Genomic DNA, 17678 nt, shown 5'->3' on the forward strand with positions numbered 1-17678 from the left:
ACCTAATTAAATTAAGTATCTATAGAAATTTAACGTATCTGTACTGAATTTGAAATTGGAAATTGTTATTCATCTTTCTTGCTCTCTCCCATGTGTTTGGTAATTATGTAGACAGAGACGGACAATCTATAATAATCGAAATCACAAAAGATTCGCAACTTCGTCGAGGATGACGCGTATATTTTCAATACTTTCTCGTCATCTATTCAACAACGACAAACGTCAAATCAAATGCTTATCGTCTCAGCTGAGCCACAAAGGTGACTGACTGTTTGACGTAGTGTTTCTTACTCAAAACCATAAGTTTATACAGCATTTCAACAGTGAACAGTGAAAAATATTAATTTTAAGTACTGTGCTTTTGAATTTTAAACATAATCTGCAACTATGAGTGAATTAAGTCAAGAGGAGGTGAGTTTTATATTAATTATTTTGCGAACGATCCTTGTTGAAGTGCGTATGGTCAATCTAATTTCGTAACAAAACAAAGCGTTGGTGTTGTGTTGTTATACTTGCGTATGTCGTCTTTACACGTGTTTCGAATTCACGTTTTGTGTTTTGCAGATACGGCGGAGACGGTTAGCGAGACTTGCAGCTCTGGGAGGGACTGGTTCCTCACCAGCTCCAACGAGCCCCCCAGTCACACCTAGTGCTTCTGTGCCAAATGAACTGCTTAGTCCACAACAACCACCTAGATTATCACCAGGCCCCATTCCAAGGAGTTCCACAGAAAACACCACAGACACAAATACAGGACAGAATTATACAGACAATAAAACTGATGTGTCAGATCAGACGAAAATACCAGCAGATGGTTTAATAGTGACAGAAAAGACAGAGAATAATTTGTTAGACGAGATGCCAGACACGAAAATGACAGATCTGTCTCAAACTAGACAGTATAACAGTTTTGACTCGATGGGTGATGATGCTTTGTTAAGTTGTGGATCAGTAAGGGTTGGTGCTTTGCCCCAAACCACTGTAAGTGGATCAGAAGGAGCATCAACAAGAGAAGACAGCACATCAAGATCAGCATCTCCGACACCATTTGTTGAACCGTCACCAGTCAAGCCAAGGAATAACAATGCTTCTCCGAGTTGCTCGAGACGATCTCTTTCAATGGATGTAGATGATGTATCAGAACGAAATTCACAGTCAGAAAGTCAACAGGAGCCAATGGAGGTATTGTTTCTATACATAAATTATATAATAGAAGTATGATTAAATTATTCCTATAAAGTAGGTACAATTAGTTTTGCTTATCAGTAGTCTACCAAGGTAATGGAATATTAATAATTCAATAACATTATTGCATAGATTAATTAACTCTATGAAAATGGTGTTGCATTTCTAAGGTTTCTTTATTAGAACAGATTTACAAAAATCTATGTCTAAATCTAGCTTTTATGTTTTATTTGAAACCCAATGCCTTTAAAATATATTTATTCAATTTTTAAAAAACTTTATTTTATTAGTGATTGTTTTTATAAGAATATTTTTAATAAGCAGAGAAAAATCAATCATTATAACAAGGAACTAAAATAGAATTTAACACAATCAGGTTGAAGAAAATGACTCATTACAATCACCGGCTCGTAAGATTCAGAGGTCACGGACGGTCAGTGCCACAGAACTGACAGAGGAACAGCTTAGAGGCATAGTCGCCAAGATATTACAAGTGTCTTGGTCAGAAGAAAGTTCAGGTGCTCATTATTATTTCTTAATGTAGATTTATATCAACTGTTGGTGTGTTATAATGTATTTGGTAAACATTTATTTCATAAATCTATTTGTTTTATAATAATTTTATTTGCAGGGGGTATTTTTGTACCTTCAGTAGCAGCAGCTTTACTTGACAACCCAAAGCTATCACTAGACGAATTAGCATCGGAAGCTCTAATGGATGTGATAATGCAGATTGTTGATGGATCAGATCCACTCAACCAAAAAGCACTCATATCGCTCCTCATCCGACAATCTATGAAAGAACTGAATGAAGAATGTGTTGACGACCTTCTAGCTAAAGATCCAAATACATTAGAAACTGAAACAGAAGAAGTTGAATGTCCAGCACCGCTCCTGCCGCTACCCAAAGAAATAACGACACAAGCAATAGCTGTGAGCTATCTACTAAAATTCTACTACAATATTAACATATATGAGCGAGATTACCCAAAGAAAAGTTCAGAACCGCCTTTGAGTGATTTGCTTTTAAGCTTACGAACTTTAATTGTTGATCACTTAGTATTAGTGTTGAGAAGGAGATTCGAGTTAGAAAAATCTAGGAAATCACCACTACTGCCATATATTATGATAGGAAATACGCCCACAGGGCTCATTCCCGAATTATTACTTAATACATATCAAGACCAAGAGGCTCTAGAAGAGGTTCGTAGTTAAAATTATTAAACTATTTTTATTTGTTATACATTTCTTCAAAATCTTTTATTTTTACAATTTTTCTTAATTATCGACTCTTTAATTTCTTATTTGACGAATAAACTGTTCTTATTAAGCACCAAGATTTCATTTCAGACTTAAATTCAAACTTCTAAAAATAGCTATTTGCTTTACGTTTATCCAACAGGTATTTGTGCCATTACTAATGGGCATCCGCGAAGAGATGCGTCGCCGCGTGTCCCCACTGGTCGGGCGCGGTGAGGGCGCAGCCCTACGCGCGTTGCGGTCTCTGTGCGAACTGAGGGCTGGGCCGAGGCATTCAGCGAGACCTATATGTGCACTAATCGCTAAACTACCCAGCTTGTGCCCAGCGCCTGTAACTACAGCTCCAGGAAGGGAAATAGCTAGAGTTAGCTTTCTGGGTCCGTTCTTTGCGGTGAGTGATTTTTTAATAGGATAGGCTTGTTGTCTTTGTGTTTAGGAATGTGGTTGGTAATGGTGATAATGTTGTTTTGTTATATTCATGACTCATACATCAGTCATTCGAAAATTCTAATAACTGTAATAAATATACTCATAGTTCTGAATTAATAATACTCTCTACTACATTCGTAATCTGATAGATCTTATCTTCGAACTCTATCTTCTCTCTATCACCTACTATTCGACAAAATCCTAGAAACTAACATAAACAAATTTTGCAGATGTCTCTATTCGCTGAAGAGAACCCCCTGTTCGCTGAGCGAATGTTCGCAACCGGAACGGATCAGAGCTTAGCGTTCGCGTTACAAAGGGAAGTGGAAGCCAGTCGCAACACATTACATAGTATCTGCCACAATATACTATTGTGTCCGGAGGCAAGAGGACCGTTCCTGCAGTACTTTGCTGCGTTGCTGCAGAGGAATGAACGCAGGGCTCAACTGCAAACCGATGAGAGGTCGCTGGCTGGTGAGTTATTAATTAATGGAAAATTAAATTAAAATAATTTAAACATAATTTTTTTTGTTAGGTATAAAATATACTAATTTTATTAGAAAACGTCTGGCATCCTATTTTGATGACTCACCCTATATTTTTTGTACATATTTAAATTGTCTAAATTTTTTAACTCTTTACTCAATTGAAAAATTTAGTGGTGAGAAGTAACAAAGTATGTACCTACATGAGTGCTTCTGCTGATATACATATGAGTTAAAGCAAAAAAATTCAACGCGTATTTGTGAGAGAAATGTAACGCTGCTAAAATAATATTTAATGTATTAATATTTTTAATGGATATGTCGTTTTGTTGTTTACCTAAAGATAAAGAAAATGTATGTAACGTAATGAATTTTTATCTAGCACATAACACACAAAACACAAACCTGGTACAATTAGATAATCACAATCAATAAACAATAATATTTTGATGGCGTGTATTGTAGTCTTACTCAGTATGTTATACGTTTAGAATCTGTTTACATAAAGATATCTACGAATTACGATGAATGCGCGCTTCTGTTGTTTGTGTGTTTACATGAAGATACTTTTAACACTGTATTTTAAGATATTTTTGCGGCTTATTTATCTGTCTTCTATTAAAAGTTTCTTTTAAAAGCGCAAATGTGCATTCTACTTATTTGCTTCAAATAATAGGATCATATTATGATCTTTAATTAAAAAAAAAATACAATGAAAACGATTGTTTTTTCGACGAAATCACGGTCCGGTCGTTATATATAAACGTTGGGTAAAGTAAAATAACGTAAGTAAATTAAATTAAATTATTGAAAAAAACAAAATTATTATTAAATCCATATTATAGATTGCGTACGTCGTGACTCGCGTAAGTACGTAGGTAAGATCCACATACACATTTGTATTATTTTTAATTTTTATCAATAAATAATTCTTTGTATTTTTATTTAAATTTTGAGTTTATGTAACAAAATGAATCATTTGATTAAATGACATCAAATTATAGAAACCTACCAATTATGCAAACGTTAAATTGACCACTAACCTACATTCGACCAACTGTTCCTAGTTTATTTTATTGAATTGATCTAATGCGATTAGCTCTGTTTATTCGACGATACTTTAACATTAACATTGACTACATCGGATTCGTTTAATGATCGGCGAAAATAGATGTACTGCGTACGAATGTCGCTCACCTCGTCTGCTAGTCTGCGAAATGATCTATTGGCTCAACTCCAGAAGTATTTACCTTTATCACTGTTTAAGACATTTTTTTATTGATAGTGTTCATAGTTTACAAATAGATGCTAAATTCGATTCAGCTGTTATTAAGACCGTGCTTGTAAAGAGAGTATGAGGTTTTTATAGAATATTCACATTACCTACTTGCCTCATGTAATGCTGATTTCTTATATGCGAGCAAAGAGTAAAAAAATAAATATAATTTCTTAGAATCTTATGTTAGGTACATAAGACACACACAAAGTGTTTAAAAATTGTTATACGATTATTTTTCTATTTATTTAGATAAAACAATGTTCGTGGTTCTCACGTAATATGCAAAAGTTTTGGATGAATATTTTTTCCTTCCGAGTAATTAAAATTATCTTAGTCATTTATCTACTGACGGTACTACGGTACTGTTAGATTGCATAAAAAGTAAGAAGAAACGGCATTAGTTTCGATTTTTATTTCCTGTTTGAAAATAATAATATCAGGACGGTGTTTTTATGGCATAGCATATTTTTTATAGTGCACACACCCTATCTATCTCGCAAATTATAGTGAAGATTTTACGGGTATCGAGTAGCTAATTGTAGCTGCTAGCTCTACAAGGAAGGTATCTGAGATTGAGACAATACACCGATCGCTCGTCTCTCCACACCTAATGACAATGACCTTAATTAAACGGAACGAATACAGTATTTTTAGTACGATGTCGAAACGGAAAATGGAGGTTAATGTTTTGTGCATCGAATAATTTGCGCATACTAACTCTAAAGGTGGGTCAGTTGACTCAGTCCATATCAGTTTCTCGGAAAATGCTTTGTTCTCGTGTCGTTTAAGCGTTTTCCTGAAGAGCTCCCTTGTTTTGCTGTAAATAAATTTTATTGAGTCTTGGAAACATCGTTCGCCTGATACCTAATTTATATTATACTAGCTTCCGCCCACGACTTTGTACGTGCATCCCCGTTTTTCCCCGTTCCCGCAAGAATTTCGAGAAATCCTTTCTTAGCGGATGCCTACGTCGTAACATCTACCTGCATGCCAAATTTCAGCCCGATACGTCCAGTGGTTGGGCTGTGCGTTGTTAGATAAAAAACCATAAAAAAAACCATAACATAGAACCTACCATCAAATAATTTAAAAAATGAGAGCCATAAAGTTAACTGGAGAAAAATACATACATCATACTAGTTATAAATAATATCATACTACTGTGTGAATCAAAATAGACCAATAATTTGATTTACCAAAATAGCATTTAAAATTTAAATACATAGGTACACAATGGGTACACATAATTTTGTTTGTGCGATAAGCATTTGCGTATTTAGCCGAATCAATTGTCTATTTTTTATTTTTCGTTCATGTTGTTGGTTTAGTATAAAAACATTTTTTTCCAGGTGACGGGTTCATGCTGAACGTATGCTCCGTACTACAGCTACTATCTGTTCGCATCAAACTCGACCGCGTATACCCGTTATACACGTTCCAGCCGGGCACGTGGTTGAACGTACGCGACGAGACGCGGCTGTACTTTACCGCGCAGGAGGCGCAGGACTGGCTCGATGCGCTCAGTGAGTATTGGATTATGGACCTTAGGTGTAGGTGATAAGGGTGACTTTTGCTTGCGAATCTTATGTTATTCAAACTGGATCGCGTGTACACGCTATAGGTACACGTTCTAATCGGGCACGATGCGCTCAGTAAATATTGAAGTTTGAACCTTGTGTGTTGGTGATATGAGTGAATATTGCTTTTTATGATGACTAGAACCAGTTGATACGTTTTTTTATTCAAATTTCTTTGTTGTCACTCTTGGAATTATTTAAAACTCATTTGTTTATATTAGGAGAATTTGAAAACAAAAAACTTAATAGGATTTGTAATATTAATAGGCTATTATGTTATATTATAGATAACGACCCGAATCACTCGTGGCCGGAAGCGAAGTTCCAAACAGTGTGTTGGTTCCTGACGCTGCACATGCACCACGTGGCGCTTATACCAGCGTTGCACACGCATCAGCGACGGATTCGGTGAGTGTTCAATAATAATAATATGTATGAAATATAATAATTATGGTGGTTAGGTAACTTTTTCTTGCTAACTTTTTATCTTATATGAAACCGCGAAGTTTATAAATAAATTGACCTATTTTCATTTATCAATATAGTAAGTCAAGCGTAAATAAATATGTAGGTATGTGCATTTTTTAAATATGCATTATCTATGTACCTACATTTTAAGTATTATTTTTTATTTTGTTTAAGGTTGATTAACTACTAAAGCAATCATATCAAAGTATATACATAACTCTCAAAGTATATAAATCTTTTAATCAACATAACATTAATTTCTAGAGCATTCCGCGATCTCCAAAAGGTGATAGAAGAGCTGGTGGCCGCAGAGCCGCAGTGGAGGAATAGTTTCACGGCGTTACGTAATACAGAACTGCTAAGGAGATGGCGGCGGCAGATCAAACGGCTACACAGGTAAAAAATATAGTCATGTCTCTTGGGTCGTGATATTTTATATCATTTATTTGAACAAAGCGGTAGTTTCATATTTTATTAATATTGTGAAAGCTAAAGAAGAAGAAAGATATATTTGTTGCTTTATTGAAAAATAACAATTATAAGATAATATTTATTATCTGTATGAATATATTGTAATAAATAAAAATAGTCAATATGTATTGCCATTTGTCTGATTTCTGCGCTATCGAAACTCTTCGATTTGTTTTTTAATGCATAATATAATATGTGTTCAGATCGAAGCAATGCGCGGAAACAGCGCTGCTCGACCCGGAGCTAATGCGTCGTGGCGTGCAGTTCTATTCCTCCGTGTGCGCGCTGCTCGTCCGGCAGCTCGAAGCGGCGGCGGGCACGTGCGACGCGGCCGGCGGCGCGGGCCCGACTGGCGGCGCGGCGCACGCCTTCCGCGCTACCCCCGAGTGGTACGTCGAGGATATCGCGGAGTTCATGCTGTTCGCTGTGCAGTGAGTATTTGAATTTGGAATTTTGGAATTCGAATTTTGAATTGTTTTGAAAGAAAGGCTGGTTTCCGTGGCCCGTGTGACGATGTGAGAGACGACACACGAAGTCACGCTCAAAGATAAAAACGTGCTGGATTTTGTTTATAGTTGAATAAGCTTTACTTACACATTTGCGTGTATGCAAGTAATTTTACGTGTGTCGGGTGTATATTCATATTGATTTGTTTTTTAAATAAATCTAATCCGATTTATAACCATTCTATCGATATCACTTGCTTCTGCTATCATAGCGCAATGTCAATAAGTGTCTATATTATAGTAACTCAACTTCTGAATATAGGTGTGATGTTAATCTTCCAGATACGTCCCACAAATAGTCGCCTACTACATCGAAGACCCAATAATAACGTGGCTCCTCAGCGCCATCTGCAACTCGCATCTCATCAAGAACCCTTACTTGGTGGCTAAAATCGTTGAAGTCTTATTCGTAATCAATCTTTCCCTACCAATGAAACTAAAGAATGTGTATGAGAAATTCATGGACCATCCAATGTCACAAACGGCGCTACCAAGTGCTCTGATGAAGTTTTACACGGATATAGAGACGACGGGACAGAGTACGGAGTTCTATGACAAGTTCACGATACGGTTTCATATTAGTATCATACTTAAGGGCATGTGGGAGCGGCCGATACATAAACAGGTGAGTTTTGCTATATAAATTTTATAATAAATAATTTCCCTATGTTCCAATAATTTTGTAGCAAGATCGTATAAATACGGCAAAAATCTTTGTTGTAATACTGTATTTTTTCTTGCTTTCTAGTTACGGTCTATTTAAACAAACATGTCATAAAGAAACAGGGTCCCATTGAAAGTTAGACTATTTTAATCAACTTATTCTAACAAATGTTTATATTTGTAGGCTATCGTGAAGGAATCTCGGTCGGGTCGCCAGTTCGTCAAATTTATCAACATGCTTATGAATGATACAACCTTCCTATTGGATGAATGTCTAACGGTATGTACACTTTTTATATAATTACACTGAGGTATATTTTTGCTCCTCACCGAAATTAACCAATATTGGTGATGTGTTTATTATGAAATGATATAAGTTAAATGGTGTAAAATGTAAATATAATTTTTTGTTTCTTTGAATATAACTATTTAAAAATGATGAAGTTTAAGAAGATAATTATATTTAACATGCAATGTTGCATTTTCATCATTTTCATTGGCCTGACGCGTTGGCAATTGAGATGCCGTTATTGTTCGTGCCGTCATTAACAAATGCTTCACCATTGTCTCTTCGTCTATTTTTGACACATATTTTGTAAAATTTGAATATAACCGTAATTCATGTTTTCAATATGTACATAATTCATATTTTATTTTAATAAATATTTGAATATGTATAATCACAGTACCTGAAACGCATCCACGAGGCGCAAGAAGCGGGTGCAGGCGGAGCGGCGGGCGAAGCCCGGGGCAGAGCGCTAGCGCAGGACGAGAGACAGTGCCGCTCCTATCTTACACTCGCTAGGTAAGTGCAATGGGCACAACAATATAATAGTATCCGATCCTGTTGGTAAGACTGAAGTTAAGCGCGAGTCAAACGTCAATAGTGCCAACTTCAGTCCAGTCATTAGGTTTTGGGGATTAAAGTACAATTTGCGTTACGCACAAGTGCTGTGCGCAGGACGCGTCTTGGGTCGTTCAGTTATGGGTCGTATTTAGTATTTTCTTGTTTGATTTTATATGAGGCAAAGGACATCGGCCACTGCCCATACATACCAAGACCTGACTATGAAATGTCGCGACCATGATTAATATAGGGCTTAAATGGTTCGCCTAACCACCCTTAGCAATCCCACATTGCAAATATATTATTTGAAAGTGGTGGAGCTTAGAATTTTTACATAATTTGCCATTTTTGAGGTTATGGCTACGTATATAATGAATATGGTTTAGAGTTATACCTACAGCCATAACTAAATTCTAAGAGTGGACGACGTAGCCTATGTTATTTATTTGATTGTTATATAAGCCAATACAACACTGTAGTGACTTAAGTAATAAACAAAATCATGTTCATAGGCTACGCGTGTCATCAGTCATGTGTCATCTAACCTGTGTGTCTATTATGCCGGTAAAAAATACGTTCCGTTTTACATATTTCAGGTATATTATTAAATGTATTTATGGCAAAAAATATTTTTAAATCTATAAATTATATCTTTCTTACTGTTTTTTCTATAAAATATGATAGGTGAAATAAAACAAAGAAATATATATTATTATTCTAGTATTTTTTTAAACGTAATCGCTAATTAACTCCCGCTGCGCTGTGAAAACGAAACGCATACCACAGGTAAAAATGAAAGACGTTTGGATGCGTTCAAACTTAAGAAAAAATTTTATGAATTTGAGTTTATTTATTATTAATACATAACATTTTCCCGGCCCGAAAAAAATAAGTTAGACCCCGTTTGTAAAAGCACGCATAAATTACTATTTTTTGATACACCGTTGATTAATGTTCGCATTCAGGTCATATGTGGCCATCCTCCTTTGTATTGTTTTTGCCAAGTGAGCCAAGCCACATGATATAGCTAATGTTTATTTTAAATAACTTTTTCATGATGTTATTAAATACATTTTTATAAGACGTCAAACACGTACAAATCCAACAGTTTTAATTCGTGTTATAAGACAGAAATACTATTGCAAAAAATTTACATGAAAGCTACGCTTTATTAAATTTCATTTTAATTGAGCAGAGCCAGGTCGAACAGCCAGTTTCTAATACAACATGTGTCTTTTATAAATTTATAAAGAATAGAAAAAAATCGATCACGAGGCGGGACTCGAACCCGCATCCTTTCGCGCCATTCCGGGGCGGATGCCTGACCAACTCAGCCACTCGTGACCCGCCAGAGCAATCGAATTTATTCTATTCCTTCAGTTTTATGTGTCTGAAGGGACACACCGCGCGCCATCTATTGAGATGATTAAATTCTTTTTTTTTTCTATTCTTTATAAATTTATATTTATAAAGCATTTGAATGCCATAAAACCAAAAATATCAATTTCAATGTGTCTTTTATATTTCAATTTATATAAATATAGGGAAACAGTAGACATGCTGGAATATTTAACCGTGGAAATTAAGGAGCCATTCCTGCGAGCGGAGCTTGTGGACCGACTCGCTTCTATGCTGAACTTCAACCTGCAACAACTTTGCGGGCCTAAGTGCAATAATCTCAAGGTATGGTGTGCTATATAGAAACAAAATTATTGTTGTAGTTATTTGAAGTAAAGTCGTATAAATCCCATGTTTCGTGGGTCTCCTTACATATGTCTTCACTGACATAAACAAAACAAACCTCTATATCCACTACGATAAAGTCGAATATGTCATATTCCGTGTTTCTCATAACAAGTGTCTACATTCACACAAACAAAACCAACCTCTATCTTCCTACAATAAAGTCGCATATCCCATATTTCATGTTTCTTAATACACTACATTAACATATAAACAAATATAACCTCTATCCCCCTACAATAAAGTCGCATATCCCATATTTCATGTTTCCTAATACACTACATTAACATATAAACAAATATAATCTCTATACCCACTACAATAAAGTCGCATTTCTCATAACACAATATGTCCACAATTACACAAACAAACCTAACCTCTATCTCCCATACAATAAAGTCGTTATTCCCGTGCAGGTGCGCCGCCCCGAGAAGTACGGCTGGGAGCCGCGGCGGCTGCTCAGCCAGCTGGTGGACATCTATCTGCATTTGGACTCGCCGCAGTTCCACGCGGCGCTCGCTGCTGACGAGGTTTGTTTTTTTTTATTAAATACTAGATTTCCGCCCGCGGCATCGCCCGCGTTTTCAAAGGAAAACCCGCATAGTTCCCGTTCCCGTGGGATTTCCGGGATAAAAACTATCCTATGTGTTAATCCAAGTTACCCTCTATATGTGTGCTAATTCTAATCTATAAAAAACCGGCCAAGTGCGAGTCGGGCTCGCGCACAAAGGGTTCCGTAGCAGCAAATATAATAAATTACAGTTAAATCAACCTATCTCAAAAACTATAAGAGATACTTTGATCAAACCAAAAATCGTTGAAAGAGTTAATTAGCATGCATCACCTCTATTTTTTTTAGAATTTTATACCCCGTAGTTATAAAAATAGAGGGGGGGGGACATACTTTTTACGACTTTGAGAGCTGATATCTCAAAAACCGTTCACTTTAAGAAAAATGTTTTTTAGAAAACTTTATATCATTTTAAAAGACCTTTCCATTGATACCCCACACGGGTATGTACATCGAAAAAAAAAATTTCATCCCTCAGTTACATGTATGGGGGGCCCCACCCCCAATTCTTTTTTTTACTATTTAGTGTCATATTTTTGTAGCGGTTCATACAACACATATTCCCATCAAATTTCATCACTGTAGTACTTATAGTTTCCGAGTAAATCGGCTGTGACAGACGGACAGACGGACAGACGGACAGACGGACATGACGAAACTATAAGGGTTCCGTTTTTGCCATTTTGGCTACGGAACCCTAAAAAACGCACTAAAATTCGTAACGTACTTTTAAAGATCTAAGCATACTTTCTGTATTTTATATTTCACGGCGGAAAGTATTTTATATTACCGATGTAGTGGTAATTGTAATTAATTAGGTTATATATTTCTTTTCGGGACACGTTATTGATGACAGTAACATCGCAAATATCTCGACCGAAATGACTACTATTCTCATTTATCATGTTGTTGCCTTATTAGAACCGAATAACCGTATGACTAATTATTATTTGTATCTACCTTTATTTCTTAATCAAATCGTTATTTAAACCATGTTATATCCCAACAGCGCTCATTCCGCAAGGAGCTATTCGAGGAAGCGGCCGTGCGTCTCGCGAAGTCTTGCATCAAGACTTCCACTGAAATCGAGAGGTTCAAGACGCTAGCGGATAACGCTTATCAGATCGCTAGTGAGTTTGAATTAAATAAATTACTGATTAAAGAGAGTAAATTTTTAATCTATGAAATTCAAATATTATTTTTTACCAAATTATAATGATAAAATCTCTATTTTAGAAGGTCTCATTTGAAAATACGTACTTCCGTTTGAAATTGTCTTATTGTATTTTTTTATCTGTTAAATTAAATTGTATGTTAAAATACAAGGAATTGTAAGGTAAATGTTAAAATATGTAATCACGATTCGAAAGTGCTTCTAAAAGAAGTCTAATTGAATAAATATATGTTTGAGTTTGAGTTTATCAACATTTTCATAAAATTATATTCACGTACCACACAAACAAACAATAATTATTTTATAGTTTTAATTAGATTATATGACAGGTAAAATGCGTAGATTCAAATATAAAATTGTACTGCTAAAAAAAGGGATAAACATAGAAAATGTTCGCATTCCAGTATCGAACCAGCAGCAGAGCGACGAGTTCGCGGACGCGCCGGAGGAGTTCCGCGACCCGCTCATGGACACGCTCATGACCGACCCCGTGCTGCTGCCCTCCGGCAAGGTCACTGTTTGTTTGTGTATACCACCACACCGCACGAACTGTTGAATTTTAAAATACCTGTGTTTACCCGTTAATATTAATGGTAGTCTGGAAGAGATCGCTGCCTAGCGATAAGGCCGCCATTTGTACATACTTGCATCTATTTTTCTTTTTCTGTGTTTATTGTAAATCTTGTGTGTGTGCAATAAAAAATTATCTATCTATCTATCTATCTACCTGTTTTGGTTGTAAAGAAGTCTATTAGTGTCCCTGAATCGTCTAGATCTTGAGAAAGATCTTGAGAAGCGTATGCTTCGTATGCTTCTCACGAACACAGAGATTTTGAAATTGGTTATATTATAAATCTAAAATTTGATTGATTTTTAAACGAGTCCGGTAAATCAAAATGGCAAAATGGCATTATATTGCCATGCATGCGTGATGTCAATGTACCGTAAATAACTAGATTCACAATCACGCACCAAAATTGCCTGGATCAAAACTCTGCCTACACGTCTATTTGGCAGAGTTTTAAATGGAACGAACACTTATATTTATTAGCGATTTTGAGTCGTTTTTAGGGTTCCGTAGCCAAAATGGCAAAAACGGAACCCTTATAGTTTCGTCATGTCCGTCTGTCCGTCTGTCCGTCTGTCCGTCTGTCACAGCCGATTTACTCGGAAACTATAAGTACTACAGTGATGAAATTTGATGGGAATATGTGTTGTATGAACCGCTACAAAAATATGACACTAAATAGTAAAAAAAAGAATTGGGGGTGGGGCCCCCCATACATGTAACTGAGGGATGAAATTTTTTTTTTTCGATGTACATACCCGTGTGGGGTATCAATGGAAAGGTCTTTTAAAATGATATAAAGTTTTCTAAAAAACATTTTTCTTAAAGTGAACGGTTTTTGAGATATCAGCTCTCAAAGTCGTAAAAAGTATGTCCCCCCCCCTCTATTTTTATAACTACGGGGTATAAAATTCTAAAAAAAATAGAGGTGATGCATGCTAATTAACTCTTTCAACGATTTTTGGTTTGATCAAAGTATCTCTTATAGTTTTTGAGATAGGTTGATTTAACTGTAATTTATTATATTTGCTGCTACGGAACCCTTTGTGCGCGAGCCCGACTCGCACTTGGCCGGTTTTATTTTATAGTACGTTAATTAAAAAATTGTTTAAATTTAAGTTATTTTGAATTGATTCGTGCACTTCTTATTATCGCATTACAGCCGCACATGAAATTGTCCGTGCGTTTTGATAAGATGTATTAAAAAATCGAAATGAAACAATCATTTCATCAATCAAAATACTTATACAAGGAATTTAAACAACTATATTTTATTGTTGGGGATGTTTTATGAATAATTGTGTTTTCCAGGTAATGGACAGGTCGGTGATTCTGCGTCATTTGTTAAACAGCGCCACGGATCCTTTCAACCGTCAGCCGCTTAGTGAAGACCAATTACGTCCAGGTATTTATTTATTTTTTAATACATGAAGTTTTCTATTAAAATGCATTTTTTTTCATTAGATCTATAAAAGTATTACTAGGACAATCGTTAATGTATCCCATTCTTTTACAGCTTCAGAACTCAAAGAGAGGATAATTCAATGGCAACGCGAGAAGAAACTTTCATAAGCGTTGTTTTTCAACCAAGTCTGATGTATATAATGTGACTCGTATAAACGCTGTAGTCTATGTGAGATTATGAGAGCGAATGGCAGTGGTATAGTGCGAATTCCGCGAGACATTGTAGATAATCAACCATAGACAATAAATTGTAGAAAAATATTATATTCACTATTTAAATTTATGGCAGTAAATGACGGTCAGCCGTCGCTTGGACTAAACAAAAGTGACACAGAGCTGTCAATGTCTTTCGATGAAATTGGTTGTCTATGGTTTTCATTTGTTGAGATATGATGCAAATTCGCATTGATATGATCTGTTTAGATAAATTGATGCCAATTTTAAATATTATGTGATAAAATATCGTCATGGATAATAAATAACCTTATAATCTTTTAACTTGTTGTTCATAATAAAAACCGTTTTATTCCGTGGTAAACATATATTCGCTACTGAAGCCATCTCTTCGTCTCTTCTGGATCTAATCGTAAATAATCACTTCAACTGGAATTATTTTTTGCCTCATTATCTTGTTACTACTCTACTTGCCTTACTATCTTACTCTTTTTCTTACCTTATATTCTGGGTATCGTTTTAATCACACAACTCTCCGCTCTTAACTATATCAATTTTAAAATTTAATCATTTTATATTTAAAATTGAATCTAAGTACCACCCTCAATGAAACACAATCATATTTATACGACCTACGTATTTCATGCGAATTACACAAAGTTTAATGCAAGTGTCCCTTTACAATGTTTGTATGTCTCGATTGCGCACTATATCTACTTACTCGATCTTTGAAAGCGACACATACCACTTTACTTTAGGTGCGTTTTACTAAAAGTTAACAATATAATTAGAATGTACATATTAAATACCGTTAGTATTTTATAATTTTGTTTAGATATAATAGCCATTCGTTGGTTTTAAGGAATTTGTTATGGCGGCTTTGTTTTTAGGTTATTTATAAATTCTAAAGTACGAGCTGTCAAAATTATAACGACCGCACTTTGAAGAAAGACAAATGAAATTTTACTTTTATTGTGATTTATAGATTCGTTTTTATTGGAAATACCATTTGTTATAATTCTATTATGATAATAAATCACCTGGATTGTTTTAAATTCTCTCTTAAATCTAGTTCTAGGATAGCACTGTCTTTATGGTCGATACCATTACCTACCATAGACAACGACTTGTATCGTCGGTGATATCCTGAAATGAAACCTATCCTCGCTTATCTTCACAAACGGCAGTATCATAATCTGACAGAGTTAGACACATCATATTATCACTAACATCACACATGCACATCCTATTATGTATATATCCTAACACCCTACTCTCTTCTAAATAAGGTGAACATAAACTATTGTATGTGCCGTTGGTATATCTTTCTGATATATAGAACATACACTTTGACATCGCTCTTTATGGCTCGGTTAAGAACATATTCTTATTTATTTATTATTATCGGAGTACATACATCACAATTTTCACATATTTTAAGAATAGAAGGTATTCCAAATTATTATTATTGTGAACACTCGATACCAAGTTGTATCTATCTTAATATCTATTTAGAAGACAGCAATGGTAGTCACTTGATGTTAAAACGATGGAAATTTTAAATTTAACAAAAAATACTTATATGAAAGATCTATGCTAGTTCACAGACACTGTTTAGCGTTGTTTTTTTTTCTGTTATTTGGAATACGAATCACCATCTGTTTTATATTAGATTCAAATCTTATTCGAGGCATTCTTATTGATTTTGAATAATTACCCACCCTAAAATTAAAGCATTTAAAACATGCGACATAGTCTAAAGAGGCCTAAAGTATAATTTATAGATTAATGTACTAATTACAAATTAATGCAAAAACATTTTGTTATGGGCATGGACGTATAAAAAAAGACGGACGCCGTATTACGAACAAACAACGTGAAGCCACCATAGTAAGCTAGCGATCGTGTAAAGACAATAAACACGCACATACTCTCACCATAGTAAGCTAGTCGGCCGCCATTACGTCGTGAACTACCGACTGATTAACTGCGTCACTGTTTCACAAAAAATATTTAAAATGCCGTCTTGCGTGGTTAAATGGTGTCGCAACAGTACAATTTTAAATAACAAAACACAAGGGATTACATTCCACAGGGAAGCAAGTTATTTCTTTTATGTTTTAATGACAAAATTATTACGGCAAAATTTATAGAAAAAAATACAGCCGCCATTGTCATCAGGACAGCTGTTGCCATGGCAACATGGCACACACACATGGATGTTTCGCCGCCATTACTAGGCTTCACTCAATGTTTAGGCGATATACCGTCCGTCTTTTTTTATACGTCCATGGTTATGGGTAATATTTTTAGTATCGACTAACGTATTTCAAATAATGAATTAATGAATAGGTACCGTAAATATTTAATTAGTAGAATTTGTTACACTTAATATAATTCTTGATTTTTAAATGGAATTTTTATCAAACTTATAATCTCGGCTATTAGTGATGTATTTTGGTTCCTTTACCTTTAGTTTCATATTAGATTTCTTTTTTTTAATAAATCATAGTTGAATAATTATTGCATTTTAAGGGGGGTCTGTTGTAACAGCTCAATGTATTTGCAATATTTATTTATTAGCCCCAACACTTAGGGACTGGTAGATTATAAACATATATTATTCTCCAGACACTGCCAAGTTTATCAATTTAATGAAGATCAGGCATTCCCAAGAGTAATCAATTAAAAAAAAATATTTGGTCTCATCGTATAATTTCATGTGTATTTATCTTTACATACATACCTAATTGTACGAATAAAGTCTCTTTATGTTGAAATGCCAATAAAATATTTAAAAAATATTGCTGTTTT

At 35.0% G+C, this 17678-nt stretch overlaps 1 protein-coding gene across 1 annotated transcript; it reads left to right on the forward strand.

The window, feature by feature from the left end:
* The first annotated feature begins 194 nt into the window (after window positions 1–194).
* On the forward strand, window positions 195–17668 carry Ube4B (Ubiquitination factor E4B). Its single transcript, XM_089705729.1, has 19 exons — window positions 195–411; window positions 565–1182; window positions 1562–1703; window positions 1817–2388; window positions 2588–2836; window positions 3105–3348; window positions 5988–6161; window positions 6503–6623; window positions 6948–7079; window positions 7358–7585; window positions 7943–8285; window positions 8508–8603; window positions 9010–9128; window positions 10715–10853; window positions 11330–11443; window positions 12494–12614; window positions 13063–13169; window positions 14538–14631; window positions 14743–17668. The coding sequence occupies exons 1-19, from the start codon at window positions 388–390 to the stop codon at window positions 14796–14798; spliced, it is 3693 nt and encodes a 1230-aa protein (XP_089561855.1). The 5' UTR covers window positions 195–387; the 3' UTR covers window positions 14799–17668.
* Window positions 17669–17678: the final 10 nt, after the last annotated feature.

This window comes from Colias philodice, chromosome 17, assembly GCF_061535455.1.
Source record: "Colias philodice isolate Cphi_HAF_F1 chromosome 17, ilColPhil1 Martin Lab GWU primary, whole genome shotgun sequence".
Lineage (NCBI taxonomy): Eukaryota > Metazoa > Arthropoda > Insecta > Lepidoptera > Pieridae > Colias > Colias philodice.

Excerpts from the sequence above, each read along its gene's own strand:
- Ube4B (XM_089705729.1), top strand. The coding sequence starts at position 388 with ATGAGTGAATTAAGTCAAGAGGAG. Across the intron at positions 2,389-2,587 it reads ACCAAGAGGCTCTAGAAGAG|GTATTTGTGCCATTACTAAT; the intron begins GTTCGTAGTTAA and ends TTTATCCAACAG. Across the intron at positions 6,624-6,947 it reads ACGCATCAGCGACGGATTCG|AGCATTCCGCGATCTCCAAA; the intron begins GTGAGTGTTCAA and ends ATTAATTTCTAG.